The sequence below is a fragment of the Labrus mixtus genome, chromosome 16 (assembly GCF_963584025.1).
Source record: "Labrus mixtus chromosome 16, fLabMix1.1, whole genome shotgun sequence".
Taxonomy (NCBI): Eukaryota; Metazoa; Chordata; class Actinopteri; order Labriformes; family Labridae; genus Labrus; species Labrus mixtus.
In genome coordinates this window covers 12,549,614-12,567,109 of record NC_083627.1, presented here as the reverse complement: position 1 = coordinate 12,567,109, position 17,496 = coordinate 12,549,614, and the positions used below count along the sequence as shown (strand labels likewise).

At 41.8% G+C, this 17,496-nt stretch overlaps 3 protein-coding genes across 3 annotated transcripts; 2 read left to right on the top strand and 1 right to left on the bottom strand.

Annotated features, from left to right (window-relative positions):
- Nucleotides 1-741: 741 nt before the first annotated feature.
- LOC132990806 (gastrula zinc finger protein XlCGF57.1-like) lies at nt 742-5,462 on the top strand. The gene is made up of 2 exons (XM_061059259.1): nt 742-1,353; nt 2,830-5,462. Exons 1-2 carry the CDS (start codon nt 1,176-1,178, stop codon nt 3,927-3,929), a joined length of 1,278 nt encoding a protein of 425 aa, XP_060915242.1. The 5' UTR covers nt 742-1,175; the 3' UTR covers nt 3,930-5,462.
- Nucleotides 5,463-5,580: 118 nt separating this feature from the next.
- LOC132990800 (zinc finger protein OZF-like) lies at nt 5,581-10,655 on the top strand. Its single transcript, XM_061059251.1, has 2 exons — nt 5,581-6,268; nt 8,383-10,655. The coding sequence occupies exons 1-2, from the start codon at nt 6,085-6,087 to the stop codon at nt 9,624-9,626; spliced, it is 1,428 nt and encodes a 475-aa protein (XP_060915234.1). The 5' UTR covers nt 5,581-6,084; the 3' UTR covers nt 9,627-10,655.
- Nucleotides 10,656-12,336: 1,681 nt separating this feature from the next.
- LOC132990803 (gastrula zinc finger protein XlCGF57.1-like) lies at nt 12,337-17,485 on the bottom strand. The gene is made up of 2 exons (XM_061059254.1): nt 16,997-17,485; nt 12,337-14,182 (listed from the first exon to the last, which is right to left on the bottom strand). The coding sequence occupies exons 1-2, from the start codon at nt 17,187-17,189 to the stop codon at nt 12,990-12,992; spliced, it is 1,386 nt and encodes a 461-aa protein (XP_060915237.1). The 5' UTR covers nt 17,190-17,485; the 3' UTR covers nt 12,337-12,989.
- Between the last annotated feature and the right edge of the window lie 11 nt (nt 17,486-17,496).

Genomic DNA, 17,496 nt, shown 5'->3' with positions numbered 1-17,496 from the left:
AAAAGAAGCCAAACCTCCAGCACAGTAGGTTTGTTATTTGTTATTCCCCTAAAGTGGGGTGTACACTGTATGACTTCAGGCTGATTTAGATCTGATTTTTGAGTCTACGAATGATTTTGAGGCCAGGCCTAATATCAGCCTAGCTTCGTTAGTCGTGCAGTGTTCACTGAGGCAAGACCTCCGATCACCAGCCGGATCAGCTGCTCCAGACCGGTCCAGTGAATTCCCGACGTGTGTGGTTTCTTTTGGTTGTAGAGCAGATTCCCTGCCTTCTGGACTTCTTTTTTTTTTCTCTCCTGATTTGACCTGCACAAACTAATCACCATGGCAACAGCAGACATGGCTGTTGTATCTGTCTTCCCCTTTAATCATGTAAGAAACGTTGGCAGGAAATATCTGCAGACCATATGCAACTATATGTTATGATTTAACTGTTTGCAACCATTTTACAGCCGAAAGTATTTAAGCCGTGAATATGAGACAACTGAAGTAAACACATACACCACATACACTTGTGAATACTCCGTCCCGATTTATTCAATGTCATATAGTGTGAGCAAATAAATGATGTGCATTGTACACGATTCAGTAGTACAGTGTGAGCTGACATTGGGCCACACATTTTACACAATCGTAATTTTACTCAATCAACAAGACGATAAAGAAAAGGAAGAATCAAACTCTTATGCGCCAGTAGGTGGCAGTAATAAAACACCGCCAATAAAACCAACAGAAGAAGAATGGTACCCGGAAGCGCTACTAACATTCTAATTCCTACTGTTGCTACATACGTGAAATGCATTCGGGCAGAGTTAACGGACTTCATGTATAAATAAGAAACATTAGTTGGTATTCACGCGTCGATATGGTATTTTCTAACCGTAGTCCCATGTCATGCTATTTTAAAATGCTTCGTTGAGTTAGCATAATGTTAGCTTGCTCGCAGGAAATAGACGGAGCCGAACCTCGGACACAGCGACAGAAAGAGAGTATTTATGGAGACCGAGGCAATTATATGTGTATTATAGTAAACATACAGTGTCCCATAAACTGTTAGAATCGATCAGATTGATTGAAAAATGGTTAATGTGATGTTAGCTCGGCTTGCTATCTAAAAACAGACAGACTCATCATCCTCACATTTGAGTGTTTCTGGAGGAAAAAGCTGTTCAAAAATGTCTAAAGTCCAGATGCTGAGAGACTTCGTGAACCAGAGACTGACTGCGGCTGCTGAAGAGATATTTGAGTTGTTTGAAAGGACGATATCAGAGTACGAGGAGCAGCTCGGTGGATGGAAACAGAACCAGGGACCAGAACAACTCCTGGACTCAGACGTGTTGTCACCCAGAGCAGGTTTGTAAATTGAGTTGGTTTTTTTTAACTCTTCAACCAGCTGCCACCCTCTACCTGCTGTTAAATATTCCAAAGAGACACAGTTTGAAATATTTTCTAAGGTTAGACAAAGAGGTCTGCCATCTGTTGACGGTGATATATTTCATGTTTATGTTTTTATATCGTGAATTGTTTGACATTAGTTAACCAACATTCAGCCCCGGGGCAAAACGTCCTCAGATATTATTAAACTAATATAAACAAGCCTACAGAAGACAATAATGCACTGGTGAGGAGTGCAACAGAAGCTGAAATAAACATGATAATTCTTTATCACCTTTGTTCACCTTTCATGTCGTCAGTCTGTGAGACCTTTTGAGGAGCTTTGCATGATTTGCAGCTCATTAAACTTCTTATTTATCTGAGACTGTCCTCAGCAAAAAAAACCCTCTCTTTTCAGCCTCTGCCTGTCAGGCTCGTTCCAGCTGCCGTCTCCTTTAGGACCCCCTCCCCTCCTGGGTGCAGAACGCTGCAGGGCTGCCATGGGGAGGGCTGCTCTTCACATGCTGGACAGTGGGGGTGTGTGTGTCACAGTTATTGTCAGTCCCTCCAGGAAGTTGCGATCGCAACAATTAACGCAAATGCAATCAATCCCCGTAAATTCTGGACGACCTTGCAATTTTGTCCAATCACCGCAACTTTTCTGCAAACTTTACCGCAAAACACGCCCGGAGAATGACTGAAACGTGCGGACAACGTACAAGACAAATCACAGTGACAGAGGCTGTTGCATCCGGATCGATTGCAAGTGCTGAAAGAAGCAAGGCGAGTTAAATAAATAAGCATGGATAGAGCTTGTCTGATTGCGAAACAAACGGTGTGTGCGTGCGTTCATGAAAGTAGTTAGGAATACAAAGTCGTAAAATGTAAAATCAAAGTGGTTTAAAAGCTTAAGGCAACATATTAATTTGGATGTGTAATGAAATCAGATGAAGAGTGTGAGTGTGTGCGTGAAAGAGAGAGAGACATCACTGAGTGAGGCAGAGGAATATAACTTTCCAAAGCTAATGGCTCTGCTCAGGTTAAACATGTAGGCATCACTCAATCACATCGAATTGTGTGTAAGAAAATAGTTTAATAATAAAAAAAAAGAAGATTTTTTTACATTAAAAACAACTAGTGTCGCAATTTCCGCTTGCTGCTGCAATTTAATTGCAAAAAAACGTCTAAAAACATCACAACTTGCATTGCAATTTTCTTGAAAAGCTGCCATTAAATCAGTCATTTTAGGCCGCAGAAAATCCCCCAAAATGTCCGTGAAATCCTGGAGGGACTGTATTGTTCTCAGGGGTGTGAGGAGTCTGCAGTGATGTTGCCTACCCCTCTTCTGCCCCTGGTCTGGTATCAGTCCTGGATGGAGGGCACGTCAGCCCTGATAATGTGTAAGGTTTTCAGTAAACTATAATTTTCTAAAATTTGTATTTGTTCTCCACACAGACATCCAGCAGGTGTTGGTGAGAAATGAGGGAGTTCCCCCTGAGCAGCAGGACTGGAGCCCCAGTCTCGACCAGGTGGATCCAACAAAGTCCCAAGTCATTAAAAAGGAAGAGGAGGAGGAACTGTGGATTAGTCAGGATGGAGAGCAGCTTCAAGATCTGAAGGAGGCTTGTATCAACGAGTCCGCGTTCACTTCTGTCAATTTGAAGAACGAAGAAGATGATGAAGAGAAACCGCAGTCCTCACAGCTTCACCCAAACAAAACCAAAAAGAGCAAAAACAAGACTCTGCAGTCCTCCGAGTCTGATACTGATGACAGTAGTTGGGATTGGGAGGAGATCAGGAACTCTCAGTCTGATCAGAACCCTCTCCAAAACAGTGAAGAACCTGTAACTGACACAGAAGGTAAAAATGGAGAATTAGTAAAGAGCTCCTCTGAAGTCGCTACAAGTTCAGGTCAGAAGGGACATCCGCTGAAACACAACAGGAACAGAACAGGACCGAAACCTTTCAGTTGTTCAGTTTGTGGTAAACGATACCTGCGGAAAAATTCCTTGGCGACTCACATGCGACATCATTCCGAGGGAACGCGTTTCAGCTGCTCGGTTTGTAAGAAGATTTTTCCATGGAAAGGAGATGTGGAGAGGCACATGAGGGTCCACACAGGGGAGAGACCCTTTAGGTGCCCCATCTGTGGCTCCAGGTTCGCCCAAAGCTCGACTTTGACGTTACACTTACGAACTCACACAGGAGAGAAACCTTTCAGCTGCTCAGTTTGTCAAACAAGTTTCAGTCTGAGAAACAACTTGCTCCTCCACATGAGGAGCCACACAGGAGAGAGGCCGTACAGCTGTTCGTTTTGTGGGAGGACATTTGCACTACGAGGAAACCTGAAACGACACTTGTTTGTCCACACGGGCGAGAAACAATTTACTTGTTCAGTTTGCGGTCAAAAATTTGCACAACGTGGAACTCTGAAGCGACATATGACTGTCCACACAGGTGAAAAACCCTTCAGGTGTTCCGTTTGTGGTAAAAGATTTGCGCAACAAGTTACTCTGACGAGACACATGACGGTTCACACGGAGAAAACCCTGTAGTTACATCATGAAGATTCTCTCCTCTCCAGTGTCATAAAGTGTGTTGTAGGGTTGTCGTGGTACCAAATTTTAATCTCCGATAAGATTCTAGTTAAAATCAAATGACATCAATATCTTTTTCAATACCACTGCAACAAAAAGTCCTAAGCACCCAGTATTTGGCAATCTGTTTTTTTTTTTTTTACTACAGAAAAATTGCAGCGCAAACTCCTGCACACATTCATTCATCGGTCGGGCTCTAGTCTTTTAAGTACCGAGAGCAAAACTACGTCAACACTCTACAGCTACAATCTTTGACAAAGTGGCATCCTCCGGTGTTAAAAAATGAAGCCCAGGCTGAAGTGCAAATCCTGCAGTTCCACTGGAGGCTGGCTGCAGAAGCACAGGTCACAGTCACATACACACCCATTCTGAAAAGCCTGTTTTTACAGCAGACATGTTTACAGCCTGGTTCAAAAAAACCGAACAGGTGTGATTAGCTCAGGACTGTTAGTTATTACCAAGACATGTTACTGACCCAAGCTCAGCAAGTTAACAAAATCAGTGAGATTATTAAGAGAGGTTGACTGCTGGATTAATCATGTAAAGACTCATTTATATGTAGTTTGGTAGTTTGATCTATAATCATGCAATATGACAAGCTTTTTGGTTCTTTTGTGGGCAAAATCTCCTTTGCAAATGTAAAATAATAGACTTTCCTAATCCTTCTATGCTGTAACAGAGGGGAACACTGCTACACTCATAGGACATCTATGTGTTCGTTGTTATTTTCAAATTTAAGATCTTAGGCCCCGTGTCCACCTAGCGTTTTTTTTTTCCAGAAAAGCGCTGGCTGTTCGGTCGGGAGTGCTCACATGAAGCGTTTGTGCGATGAGAAGAAAAGCGCCGCCCGTCCGTCCTGTCTCCATGGCAACGGCCGCTGTATGACCGACACTGCTCCGTTACCTTTTACTGCATGTTTGATATTTGAGATTTTATTTCCCGATCAGACACGGAGCGAGGAGGATGAGAGTGTAAGACACGAACCGTAGGAGACAAAAAAATACAGGGAATGTCAAACATTTAGAAAAGAGGTTTGGTGACGTCAACAGTGCCTTTCTGAAAAGTTGAAAGATTTTCTACTTCGGCGCTCAGAAGAAAAGACACAGGGCACTGCGCTTTTTGTCCAGGCGGCCGCTTTCTGCTGGCAGCGCTCTCTACTCATTGAAAACAACTGAAAAAAAGATGCTGGCGCTGGAAAAAATGCTAGGTGGACACAGGGCCTTCCATCAGCGGCACTTAGAGAAACATTTTATTTATTGAACAAGTGACTCAAGCTCGTTTCAGTTTTCACTTCTTTTTCATTTTAAGTTGTTTGGCTTTGATCATTCAAATTTTCCATTTATTACATTTGTCTATCCGTCATCCATAATCCAAAAATGTAATCATAACTTTAACATGATAAAGAAGGTTGTGTTGGTAGTGACTCTTTATATCAGTTTAAAACATGCAATAACATAATACATTTTCAAAATAAAGTTTGCTTCACTGAGACTTGCCTGTCCTTATTGAACTAGTAGAGTTTTACAGGATCACGTACTGGTCCACACTCCGGTACACTAGGGGGCGGTAATGCCTCCCGCCACAGCGCAGAATACAAAAGAAGAAGAATGCTACCGGAAACGTCTTTTACTAACCGTGTGGCTAACGTGGTTTCTCCCTCTTTGTTACCACGTACGGTACCCTAAAATAAATCCGATGTGGACTACCGGAGGCTGTATGTACTAAACTATTTTCGGAGAGTTCTTTTTGCACAGATTTGGGATGTTTTTCCCTCCAGCCTTAGCTACTGTTAGCTCAGAGTGCTAATGTAAGTTAGCCTAAAGTTAGCTTTCTCGCTGGACAGAGAGCAAACGGGAGAGCAGGATATGTACATATTTGCGGACACAATAACTTCCAGATAAGCCTGAAACTCTGAGCGGAATATTTTTCTTTCTTTATCTATTTTTTTTTTTACATATACCGTGGTGCCCTACACTGTCGGGATATATTAGCTTCGTTGGCTAGCTTGAAATTGACGATCTCAGAATTAACAACAACAACAACAACAACAACAACAGCAGCAGCTCTTATCGCAGAGTCTGGAGGAGAAGTTAATGTTCTTAACTAAGTAGAAATGGCCAAAGTTCAATTGCTGAAAGATTTTGTCACCCAGAGACTGACTGCAGCTGCTGAAGAGATATTTGATCTTTTTGAAAAGACGATATCAGAGTACGAGGAGGAAATCTGTCGCTCGAAAGGGAATCAACAGAAACTTCAGGAAACTTCCTACAAGCCGGAAATCCGCTTAGAAATTGCAGGTTTGTATGATTAAACTATTTTTTTTTCTCCCTTTGCATCACCTGTTGTTTCATCGGATGGTGACCAACACGTTTCTCTTATATCTGTTTCAATACCTCAGAAACAAAATAAGAACTCTGAGGGGCCCAGTGATTCAACTTAATTGTTGTCAGTTATCATAAAATGCAAGTAAACTCTTACCAAGTGCCCCCAAGTTGCAAGAATAATTCGGCTACATGTGTTTGAATTCACCCAGAAATTGTCAAATATTTGGCGCCCAGCAGTGGTGTAGTGCAGCAGGGTTTACGGAGTTAAATCACTTATTATTCAGTCTCCATCCCAAGACTGTCTGGCTGCAGACCTCCTCTGTCAAGAGAGGAAATACAAAATCAAAATCAAATCGAGCTGCACTTCCGGTTTAGTCTCATGCCATGGTATGGAGACTATGGAAGAGAATCCATAGGGTATACCAATTTCTAAATCTCCTCTGATTCACATATTTTGACAATTTTTAGTAGTATGCTTTTTTTTTCTTTTTTCAGGATGATGAAGGGATGCTCCTCCCTACTCTATCTAATTGGCTAAATATAATATAAGAGGAGTCTAACATGTCAGCGTTTATAACAGAGTCCTTTCATACTCTGCTGGACCGGGCAATTAAAATTAAAAACATTTTGGGGGAAAGTTAAGAGTCTATCCACTACTTTAGGGAACCCCTACTATCCGTTTTAAAATATAGCACTGAGCTTTGGACATCTGTGAAGTAGTTCTGGTGAAACTGCCTCTTCATCGCTCTAAATAAATGCTCAGTATCAGCCTGTGTTTGAGTAACTATAGCAACAGTGACAAAGTCAAAACTTCACCTAACAATCAATTTAACTTATATTAAAGTAACATTAGTGTACAGCAATGAGGGACTTAAAGAATATCATAACTTTTGACTGGGATGCAGTTAAAGAGAAAATAAAGGGAGAGGGCAAAATATAGCCTGTATGAAAAAGTTTCCCAGGGTCGTATTTTCCACGAAAGCTCCAGGAAGTGACATTTTATGCACGTTCTCAACGTCCTTCTCATGCCGCTCTCCGCTTACAGAGATCAACAGAACAAACTCATCACACGCTCCCGATATAGCCAGAGGCCGCCTTCCACACACTTCTATCCGCCCTAAGAGCTCTCAAAGGCGGACAAACTCATCACACACTCCCGCTCTCAGCCAGTGCCTGCTGAGACTGTCGTTTGTAGGATGGAGAATGAATACAGACACACAGACTTTCACATGTGTATGAACACTTACCTCCTCTGTAAACATTATGCCGGTAAATATCCAGTGTTTCGCGGCCGATGATGATGCTCGTTTGTGTGCGTACGAGCACGTATGACCAGCACGCGAGGGAGATCGCGCACCATGCGGTATTGCTACAAACACAGTATTTTTGAAAGTTAAATATAGCCCCTTTAAAAAACCAGAACATAAGAAGATGGGCCTTTATAGTCTGTTTATCTACTCTGTGGTGCCCTTTGAAAGTATTGTTGGCATAGGGGAACTCTCAGACATCACTTTGTAGGTCTCACACCACTCTGCAAATAAATTTCACCTGTTAGCATGGAGTGCCCTGGTGGAAGGAGTCCATAATGATTTAAATTACTGAATAATCACAGTCACTTTTTTGGGGCCATATAAATAAGTAGCTCAATGCATTCTGTACTCTGATACCAGATGAGGCTCCATGGTGCATTAAGCATGAGTCTGTGGTCCGCCCCCCGAAAAACAATTCATATTGTTACTGCTATCAATGTAAAAAGTGGGGAAGGCAAACAGGAGGCCACCTGGACGGGGGCGGCGGGGAACCCTTTCCCTGTCCCGCTTATGGCTAGAAAGCATAAATTAGAATAATAATAAGAGATTGTATGTATCAGTTCCACACATGCCCACAACATGATCAGTGACTCAAAGTATAAGTCCGTTTATTTATTTTCTGCTCCGGTCCATCATAGGTTTGAAGTTTGAAAGACTTCTACATAAAGCATAAAGCATTTCTCCCCATGTTTAAGAAAATAGTGCTGTTAGAAGTTTAAATGTAAACAGAAAAAACACTTTTCTAAAACTTACATTTTGTATAATTATTCCCTGCAGACGTCGAGCAGCTGTCGGTGTGTGAAGAAGAAGCGCCCTCTGAGCAGCAGGAGTGCAGCCCCAGCCTAGACCATGAGGACCAATCAGAGTCCTCTTTCATTAAGAAGGAAGAGGAGGAACTCTGGAGCAGTCAGGAGGGAGAGCCGCTTCGAGAGCTGGAGGAGGTTGATGTCGCCAAGTCCATATTCCTTCCTGTCTCTGTGAAAAGTGAAGAAGAGAATGATGATGATGATGGAGAGAAACCTCAGTCCTCACATATTCATCAACACCCAACAGTAGAGGACAGAGACAAATCCTCTGAATCAGATACTGATGACAGTAACTGGGATTGGGAGATCAGGAACTCTCAGTCAGCTAGTGAAGAAGCTGTCAGTGAAACAGAAAGTATCACTGGAAACACATCACCCAGCTCCTCTGAAGGCGCTACAAGCACCACAAAACACAAAAGAAGCAAAACAGGACAAAAACCGCTGGATTGTAAACTTTGTCATAAGACGTATAAGTGGAAAGAAGAACTTGAGAGGCGAAAGACAACACACACAGTAGAGAAACCTTTCAGGTGCTCCATCTGCGGCACGCGGTTTACACGGAAAGCATCTTTGACCTCACACGCGAGTGTTCATACAGGAGAAAAACCTTTCAACTGTTCCGTTTGTAAAACAAGTTTCAGCCGCAGACACAATCTGGTTTTACACATGAGAGTTCACACTGGAGAGAAACCATTCAGTTGTTCAATATGTGGTAAAAGATTTCCTTCAAAGCGAAATGTGAGACTACACTCGACCGTCCACTCAGGCGAGAAACAATTTAGTTGTTCAGTTTGTGCTCAAAAATTTGCCCTTCACGGAACGCTCAAGCGACACATGACAATCCACACGGGGGAGAAACCATATAGTTGTTCAATATGTGGTCTAAAGTTTGCCCTCCACGGAACTCTCAAACGACATATGATTGTCCACAAGGGGGAGAAACCCTTTAGTTGTTCGGTATGTGGCAACAAATTTACACAACGTGGAACTCTGAAACGACACATGACCACGCACCTGGATGAGAAACCCTTCAGCTGTAAAGTCTGCGGCAAAACATTTACACAAAACGGAACTCTTAAACGACACATGGTCATCCACATGGACGAGAAACCATTTGGTTGCTGCATTTGTGGTAAAAGATTTGCAGAGCACGTTAGTCTGAAAGTGCACTTGGCTGCCCACGCAGAGAAAATCTCCAGTGCTTCTCACACATAGACGATACTCGGGACGCCAACCAGTTATATTTGCGGCTGCCCACGTTTATTAGCCAAACATTTAATCTTTTTCTTTTTTACTGAATTGAATTGCCCTTCCACGAGAGAGAGAAAGAGGGACATCTGGTAGGTCTCTCCCATATAAGCACTGATCGAGGTGTCACTTCTCACGTTAAAATGTAAGCTAATTATCTTGTCATTTTAGGTTTTTTCTGCCGCAGCTAGCAGTAGATTATCATTGCAATAGCACCTGTCAATACTACATCGACAATAAGCATCTATAAACACAGCTCACCTGTTGTGATAACAGAACGTGGAGTGACACATTTCAAAGATGAGTAAGGTGAATCGAGCGTCCTCATAAAAAACGTGCTGCTGATAAAAGTTGTCAAAAGAGCACAAACGCATAAAATGAACAGACTGTGTGTGACAGAGGAGAGGTGCAGTTGTGTGAAGATAAGAGAATGAAAGGGAAATAAAGATGGCTAGATTTCAGTTGATGGTGACACATGCAGTATGTTAATATAGACAAAATCCTAATATTAAGATACAATTTAACTTGATAAAATAGGGTATGACTCCCATGGGAAACACTGATCTCTGTGACTAAAGCTTCCCTCGTGCTCAGTGTGTCAAGTTATGTTTGTGAGGACTCGGGGATGGGAATTTGGATGAAATCATGTACATGTGGAAGTAGCCTTTTCTGACAGCAAAAACCAGGAATCTTTTCTCAGAAAATATATATCTATTTTTTTTAATGTTGGCAGGGGGGGATAGCCTTGCCTGATTTCTACCCACCAGCATCATTTACAGGCGTGAAAAATATCTATATAGAAATAATGAGTCTTCTCACTGATCTCTCCCCTTGTTGCTTATATGGAAGCCGTTATTGAAAAATAAATTGTAGAGTTTCCCTGAAGTATGCATGCTAAATGTTCTGGACTGCATGTGAGTTTTTTTTTTTTTTGTCACCTACTGTGGAAGACGTGCTCTGCTTATTAGGTTTCAGCAATTAAAACCGATGCACTAATCCTGTTTTGTCGTTTTCTTATTGCTCCTTTCGTTCATTTGCTAATTCACGTTCATGTTCATTTGTTAGTGTGGGCCTGCTCAGCTGTTTAGCATCACCACAAATATTTAATTTATCAAGTAGTTATCTGAACTGGGTGACATGAGTCTCAGAGGGAAACTGTGCTTCTCCAACACAGCCTTTGTCATGTCTTGCCTCAGGAGACCGCCACCCCCACCCCCGTCTGATAGGGATCGTCTCCCACTGTGAGGTGCATGTGTGAACAACCAGATCAGGAGGATGTCAGGGGCGGTTCTTCTGACATTTTCAGCAGTGCAAATGTGAAAACGGCTTCAGACGGGACACGCTTTGGCTGCTTTTTTATTTATAACGCACTTTCTGGTAATCGACAGACAGAGCTTTTCTGCCAGGTTGACACAGGGCCTAACATTGGGAAAACATCCTTTACCTTTTGTGCTGCTCATGCCTGGAACACATTACAAAACATATTCAAACTCAATACAATGGTTACCATGGTTACCAGGGGTCAGTTTTAAAACATGACTAACATACTACAGTGCTCTCTGTTTTTACTGTATTTTTGCTACCTCTACATCCTTATTATCTTGTTACTTATACTTTTTCTTTGTATTACTTGTATTCTCGACATCATTGGAAAATGAGGATGATCTGAGAGAGACTTCGCAGCAACAGTTAACCAGGCGGGCGGGAGGAGGTCTCAATAATCCGGGTTTCCACTGCGTTGAAGTGAATGTTTCCTTCTCATAACCAAAAAAACAAACCTTACATCATTACATCTGTAAAACGCCCCGTTCAAAGCCGATACGCATTTGCCTATCAACCAATCAATCTTGATTTATAAAGCGCCAATTTATAACAAATGTTACCTTGAGACACTTTACAAAAGAGCAGGTAAAATACCTTACTCTTTTATATTAATTACAAAGACTCAACGTTAATCCACCATGAGCACTTGGCAACAGTGGAGATGAAAAAACTTCTTTTAAGAGGCAGAAACCTCGAGCAGAACCAGACTCATGATGAACAGACATCTGATGAGACTGTGTTGGGCTTGGAGAGTTAGATAGAGGGAGATACAGAGAGAAGAAGGACAGAGACAGAGCAACAACAACAATGTATAATATATAAAAATAGCTACAGTGTCAGTAATAATGGAAAAATAACTTTAGCATTGGGCTATTATCACGACATAAAAAAGCGACATATTGGATGAGGACAAACAAAACAAAAACTCACCTGTCCAACGGAAAGAGAGCAACCATGGCTTCACTTTGAAGGCCCTTGGCCTCCTTCAGATGTCTCCATCGTGGAAAAGCTGTACCGATGTTGACTCTGGTTTGTTCTCTCGTTATTTAATCTCCTGCTTGTTGCAGACTTCTCAACCTGTCTTTCTTTTCTTGCTCTTTTTAACCCAAAACGGACAAATCAAACATCGAAACACTGGCTCTAGATGAGACCTTACACCATTTGTGTTTCCAATCTGAAAGCTCACAGATAAATGACACTAAATCCTACACACTCGTCCTTTAATATTCAAACCTTTCATCCGTTATGATAAAAACGTTTTGCCTTGACTTATTCAAGAACGACCCGTGTTAGGAGTTTAGAGACGAAGAGACACAACATTGCAGTCTTGGTACACGCAAAGGAAAGACGTGTGTTTGTCAAAAGAAGGTTTATTATTGGACCAAAAATATTACATGAAATCTTACAACTAATCACAGAATAAAAGACGCTAACTTTAAGAATAATTGAGCCATCAACAACTTCATAGAAAAACATGTAATATGTGAGGACTGTATGAGGACAGAACTGAAACATCCATTAAACAACTTAAAAATCAAATGTTAAAAACATAATAAGACATTTGTTGAATGCTAGGAGAGCACATCCACTCCAAATACAGTGTTATCAGGAAATAGTCAGACAACATTTGCTGTTTTAAATCAAATGACTTGTGTACTTTAGATGTAAAATCCCATTTATCAAATTATCTGAAGTTTTTACATATTTCTGCTGCCCCTTCTAACACACTTGTTTTTTGACATGTGTAAGCTGAGTGAATCGTCTTTCACCAACACTGCAACTAAACGGTTTCTCCCCTGTCTGGACAACAGAGTGTGTCCTCAGTTTTCCAAAAGAGCAACCATTTTTTTAAAGCTGTGTTCTGGGCCATGTTTGCCTTTCTTGGCGGGACAGCTGAAGAGAGACAGGAAAGGGTGAGAGGAGAGAGTGGGGGGTGACATGCAGCAAAGGGCAAAGGTCAGATTCGAACAAACCCTGCAGCAACCCTTTTTACCAAACACTGAACAGCTAAACGGTTTCTCCCCTGTGAAGACAATAGTGTCTTTTAAGCGCGCCACTGCGTGTGAATGTTTTATCACAAAGTGAACAACTAAACGGTTTCTCCCCTGTGTGAACAACAGAGTGTCGTTTTAGTGCGCCACTTTGCGTGAATCTTTGACCACAAACCGAACAACTAAACGGTTTCTCCCCCGTGTGGACAATAAAGTGTCTTGTCAGAGCTGCGTTTCGTGTGAATCTTTGACCGCAAACTGAACAACAAAACCGCTTCTCCCCCGTGTGGACAAAATAGTGTCTTTTTAGATCGGCACTATTTGTAAATTTGTGACCACATATTACACAACTAAACGGTTTCTCCCCTGTGTGAACAACCGAGTGTCGTTTAAGGTCTCCGCTTTGTGTGAACCTTTTACCACAAACTGAACAGCTAAATGGTTTCTCTCCTGTGTGAACTCTCATGTGCCTCACTATTTCTGCTCTCCAGATGAAACTTCTTTTACAAACTAAGCAGCTGAAAGGTTTCTCTGCTGAATGGCGTGGCATCATTTGTAAATGTTTCTTTCTCTGGTGTCTTTCGGCACAAACTGAGGAACTAAATGGTTTCTCTCCTGTATGGACTGTTTTGTGTTTCTGCAGTTGTTTCTTTTGCCCAAAGCTTGTAGCACATCCAGAGGAGCTAACTGATGTATTTCCAGTATTACATTTCATATCACTTACAGGTAAGTCTTTGTTTTGCAGAGGATTCAAACCTTCCTGATGTTCATTTCTCTCCTCCCAATCACCACTGTCATCAGTATCAGATCCAAAAAAGTGTTTAGTCTTGGGAGGAGTGACTGGCTGTAAATGATAGTCTGGATTAAAGTCTCTGTCTGGTTCTGATCCTCCACAGTCCTCTCCATCAGATTCTCTTTTCAAATGCTCTCTGTCTCTGCTCTCTTCAGTTTGGTTTTCATTGAGCTGTGAGGTCCGAGGTTTCTCTCCATCATCTGCTTCAGTCTTCACAGGGACATGGAAAAAAGTGACCATGCTGATATCAGCCTCCTCTGGCCCTTGAAGCTGCTCTCCCTCCTGACTGCTCCAGAGCTCCTCCTGGTCCTCTTTAATGTGTGGTGGCTCTGGTGAATCCTCCTGGTTCAGAGAGAAGCTCCTCTCCTGATGCTCAGGGGGAATCTCCTTATTTCTCACCATCCGCTGCTCGACGCCTGTGGTGAAAAGAAAACATACAACTTAACAATCACGTATATCTTTTAAAAAATAAATCCACAGTTGTGAGGACTCTTTCATCAATTGTTGTAGCTGCAACAATCACAAAGCTCAGAGTGGGTTGTCAAACCCTTCAGCAGTGAGTCTGCACTGATGCTGACTTGCTGAGTATCATACAGATGTCAAAATCTATATCTCATTTGATTTTCCAGTGTTGAAAATTGAATTCTTAACCATTTCGTAAACTTTCGATTAAAAATGATGAGCTGATGAAATAAAAGGGGATTTTTTTCCCTCATATGTTTATTCATCCTGCACCCACAGAATGGACGCTACGGCTCAATGCATGCTGTCATACAACCAATATGTCTTTGTGGAGAATAAAAGGGGAAAAATGCAATCACACATAGCAGTATCAACACTCTACTCCAGGAGACGGTAATGCTTTTAACAGTTTGCCAAATGATAATAAACAACAAAAGCAGAAGAAGAAGAAGAAGAAGGAGCAGACGCAACAAAACCCAAGACGAGGAAGAGTAACAAAGCGAGAAGACACAGCGGAGCAAGAAGATCAGCATGCTTCTTTCAATCAGTTGAGGAGGTAAAATTCAGGTTCACATTGAGGTATGTCATTGCAAACACGCTGATCATTTGACAAAATGAATTAGGGTAACCTAGAATCATGTATCGCTGCTCTGCTTCTGTTGTGTTGAACTCGTAGCGAGCCGTGACCTAAAAACCGAGGTACAGACACCGATATATCATCCGACAGCTTTCATAGATTTATGTCCGAAGTGTAGAGATATATAGATAGAAACATTTATTGTGTTGATCCCTCAGATGCAGTTTTCAAACACTTGTGGAAAATATTTATAAGAAAGACAAGATGGTCACTCAACTGGAAAGTAACTGAGCATGTACATGCATCACTGCTCGACACACTCTGGAGAGTGATGATGTTTGTTGTAATCCATATAGCGCCCTCTGCTGGTGAAAGACAGGGGTTGACATTAAGTCAAATTTGCCCTCCGGGCCACCGCTGGCCCAGGAACTTTACTTTTAATTCGAAAAATAACAGTCACCAATTTACTCTTGAACCATTCTGATGCAAAATTAAAATACAACTTTTATTTAATTAACTGAGCTCTAATTATATTAAACATTTTGTATTTTTCTTATATCTATGTGCTCCTGTTTATTCACCATGCTGGTAACTGTAAGAGTCTACTTAATCTCTTATTAATATGAGGCTGTGATAGTTGTTATGATCACCTTTCTCTCCTTTTTTTTTTTCTTCTCTGTGAGAAACTCTTCATCTTTAGATCTTTACTTTAGGAGCTCTCTTAAAAGCTAAGATGCTTTGTGGAGAACTGCAATCAGCTGGACTCTGTCAATCATTCATCCGGGCCAGCGGGCGCTGAAAGAGAACTGCTAGTGTAACAAAAAGATACTCAAATTAAATTATATTTGAATGGTAAATGAATAAAGTTATATATCGGCGCATATCTGCAATAAAATGAGTCGATACCGTTAGTCACTGGATACGCTGATATCAGCAGATATTACTGACCAGACGATTAATCGGTCGGGCTCTGATAAAAACCAGTTATACAAAGTTCCTTTTCCAGGGGGATTTAGGGGAGTTTATCCCAAAGCTTGCCGTCGTATTTATACCCTCCTCCTTCATGAAGGGTTCTTTGGGTGGCCTGGCGATGGCAGAAATGGAATCAAAGTAGAAATCGAAGTGTGAAATTGAAAACGAGCAGTGAAACAATAAGAAACAAAGAGCTGTTTGTTGTTGCCATGGTAGCTGTGACGACAAAAAAAAAAAAAGGATGGGATATTCTTTAAGGACCCCCGTGTTGTGGGAAAGTTTATGTTTTGGAAAATTCTATCAGTTAAGCCTGGTTCACACTGCAGGATAATCGGGCCGATTTGAGCTCCCGACTCGAGGCTGCTTGGAACTGATTATCTACCCAGATTCTCTTAGTAGTGTGAGTCTGGGACGCCCCGATTTATTTAAAACATGTTTTAATATTTAGATTTTTTTTTTTTTTTTTTAATGTACAGGTCATGAAGGGGTCTGGCAGAAGTCGTGTGTGATTACACTCATCGAGAGAGACGAGGGAGTGATAAGTGGAGCAGTGGAGACCTGCGGCTCTGTACACCTGTATGCATGTGAAGATCAAACAATCCATGTTGTCCACGTCTCCCCACACATTTCCTCTCCCAAATCTTGTTCTATTTTATTTTTTTCCCCTCTTTGCCCAAAGCACTATAATCCAAAATTTAACAGCCGGCTCTGTTGTTCAGGGGAGGTGATGCGTTTTCCTCCATCTTCAGCATATTCTTTAGTATTTGATGTGCAAAGATTTTCATACACTGTATCGTGAGCATGTTTGAGACTATGGAGAAGAATATCTGTTAGGATTCTCCTTGAGGTGGGTGATGCTGCCCGAATGCACCCGACTTTACCCGAGGTGTGGATGGTGATGACAGGATGTTTATCCACGAGACAAAGGGATAAAGCGCTGAAAAAAAAGCATTTGGAGAGGAGGACTACTGCTCCACAAACGTGAGGAAGAAGGTATTAGCGACTTTCAATTCAGATGGATTCCTTTGCGGAGACTCAAGGAGTGTGTGCTGTGGGAAGAGTGATCAGAGGAAGGGGAGATGGAGTGTAACTAGATTATTTGTGTTACAGGGTGAGGCCTTCTGAGAAAGCTGACTGTATGGAAGATGTGGGGAAAACCCCGACTGTGATGACAATAGTAAAGTACATGGTTTCATTGTAAGGGAAACACTGCACTGACCTGATCCCTGTAAGCGGACTTCAGGGTTAAAAACAGCATCCAGTAGTTTGTGTTGTCGCTCATTTTCCTCTTTTGATCGACGAAGTTGCTCCTCGTACTCTGCTATCGTTCCTTCAAACAGATCAAATATCTCCTCAGCAGCCGCAGTCAGTCGCTGGTTTACAAAGTCTCTCAGCATTTGGACTTTAGACATCTTCAAAATATCTCTCTGCAGCTTTTCTTTCAGACACAACCAGTTAGTTAAAACCAATATTTACAGTCTATGGTTAAAACTGCGTTAGCTTCGTATGACGCCGGGGCTCGACTCAAAGGTTAAACAATTAAAAACAAATGTAACAGCGGAAAGAACATCACGTTATGTCCAACGTTATAAATTACTCCAAACAAACAGGCCTTTTCAGTTCATAATGATTGCGCCTGAAAATAGCGAGAGTTAGCGTGTTAGCATCGCGTACTGCAACCTCTTCCGGTTATTCTCCTTTCAGTGTAAAGGCGCATTA

Excerpts from the sequence above, each read along its gene's own strand:
- LOC132990803 (XM_061059254.1), bottom strand. The coding sequence starts at position 17,189 with ATGTCTAAAGTCCAAATGCTGAGAGACTTTGTAAACCAGCGACTGACT. Across the intron at positions 14,183-16,996 it reads AGTCCGCTTACAGGGATCAG|GCGTCGAGCAGCGGATGGTG; the intron begins GTCAGTGCAGTG and ends TTTTCACCACAG.
- LOC132990806 (XM_061059259.1), top strand. The coding sequence starts at position 1,176 with ATGTCTAAAGTCCAGATGCTGAGAGACTTCGTGAACCAGAGACTGACT. Across the intron at positions 1,354-2,829 it reads CGTGTTGTCACCCAGAGCAG|ACATCCAGCAGGTGTTGGTG; the intron begins GTTTGTAAATTG and ends TTCTCCACACAG.
- LOC132990800 (XM_061059251.1), top strand. The coding sequence starts at position 6,085 with ATGGCCAAAGTTCAATTGCTGAAAGATTTTGTCACCCAGAGACTGACT. Across the intron at positions 6,269-8,382 it reads AATCCGCTTAGAAATTGCAG|ACGTCGAGCAGCTGTCGGTG; the intron begins GTTTGTATGATT and ends TATTCCCTGCAG.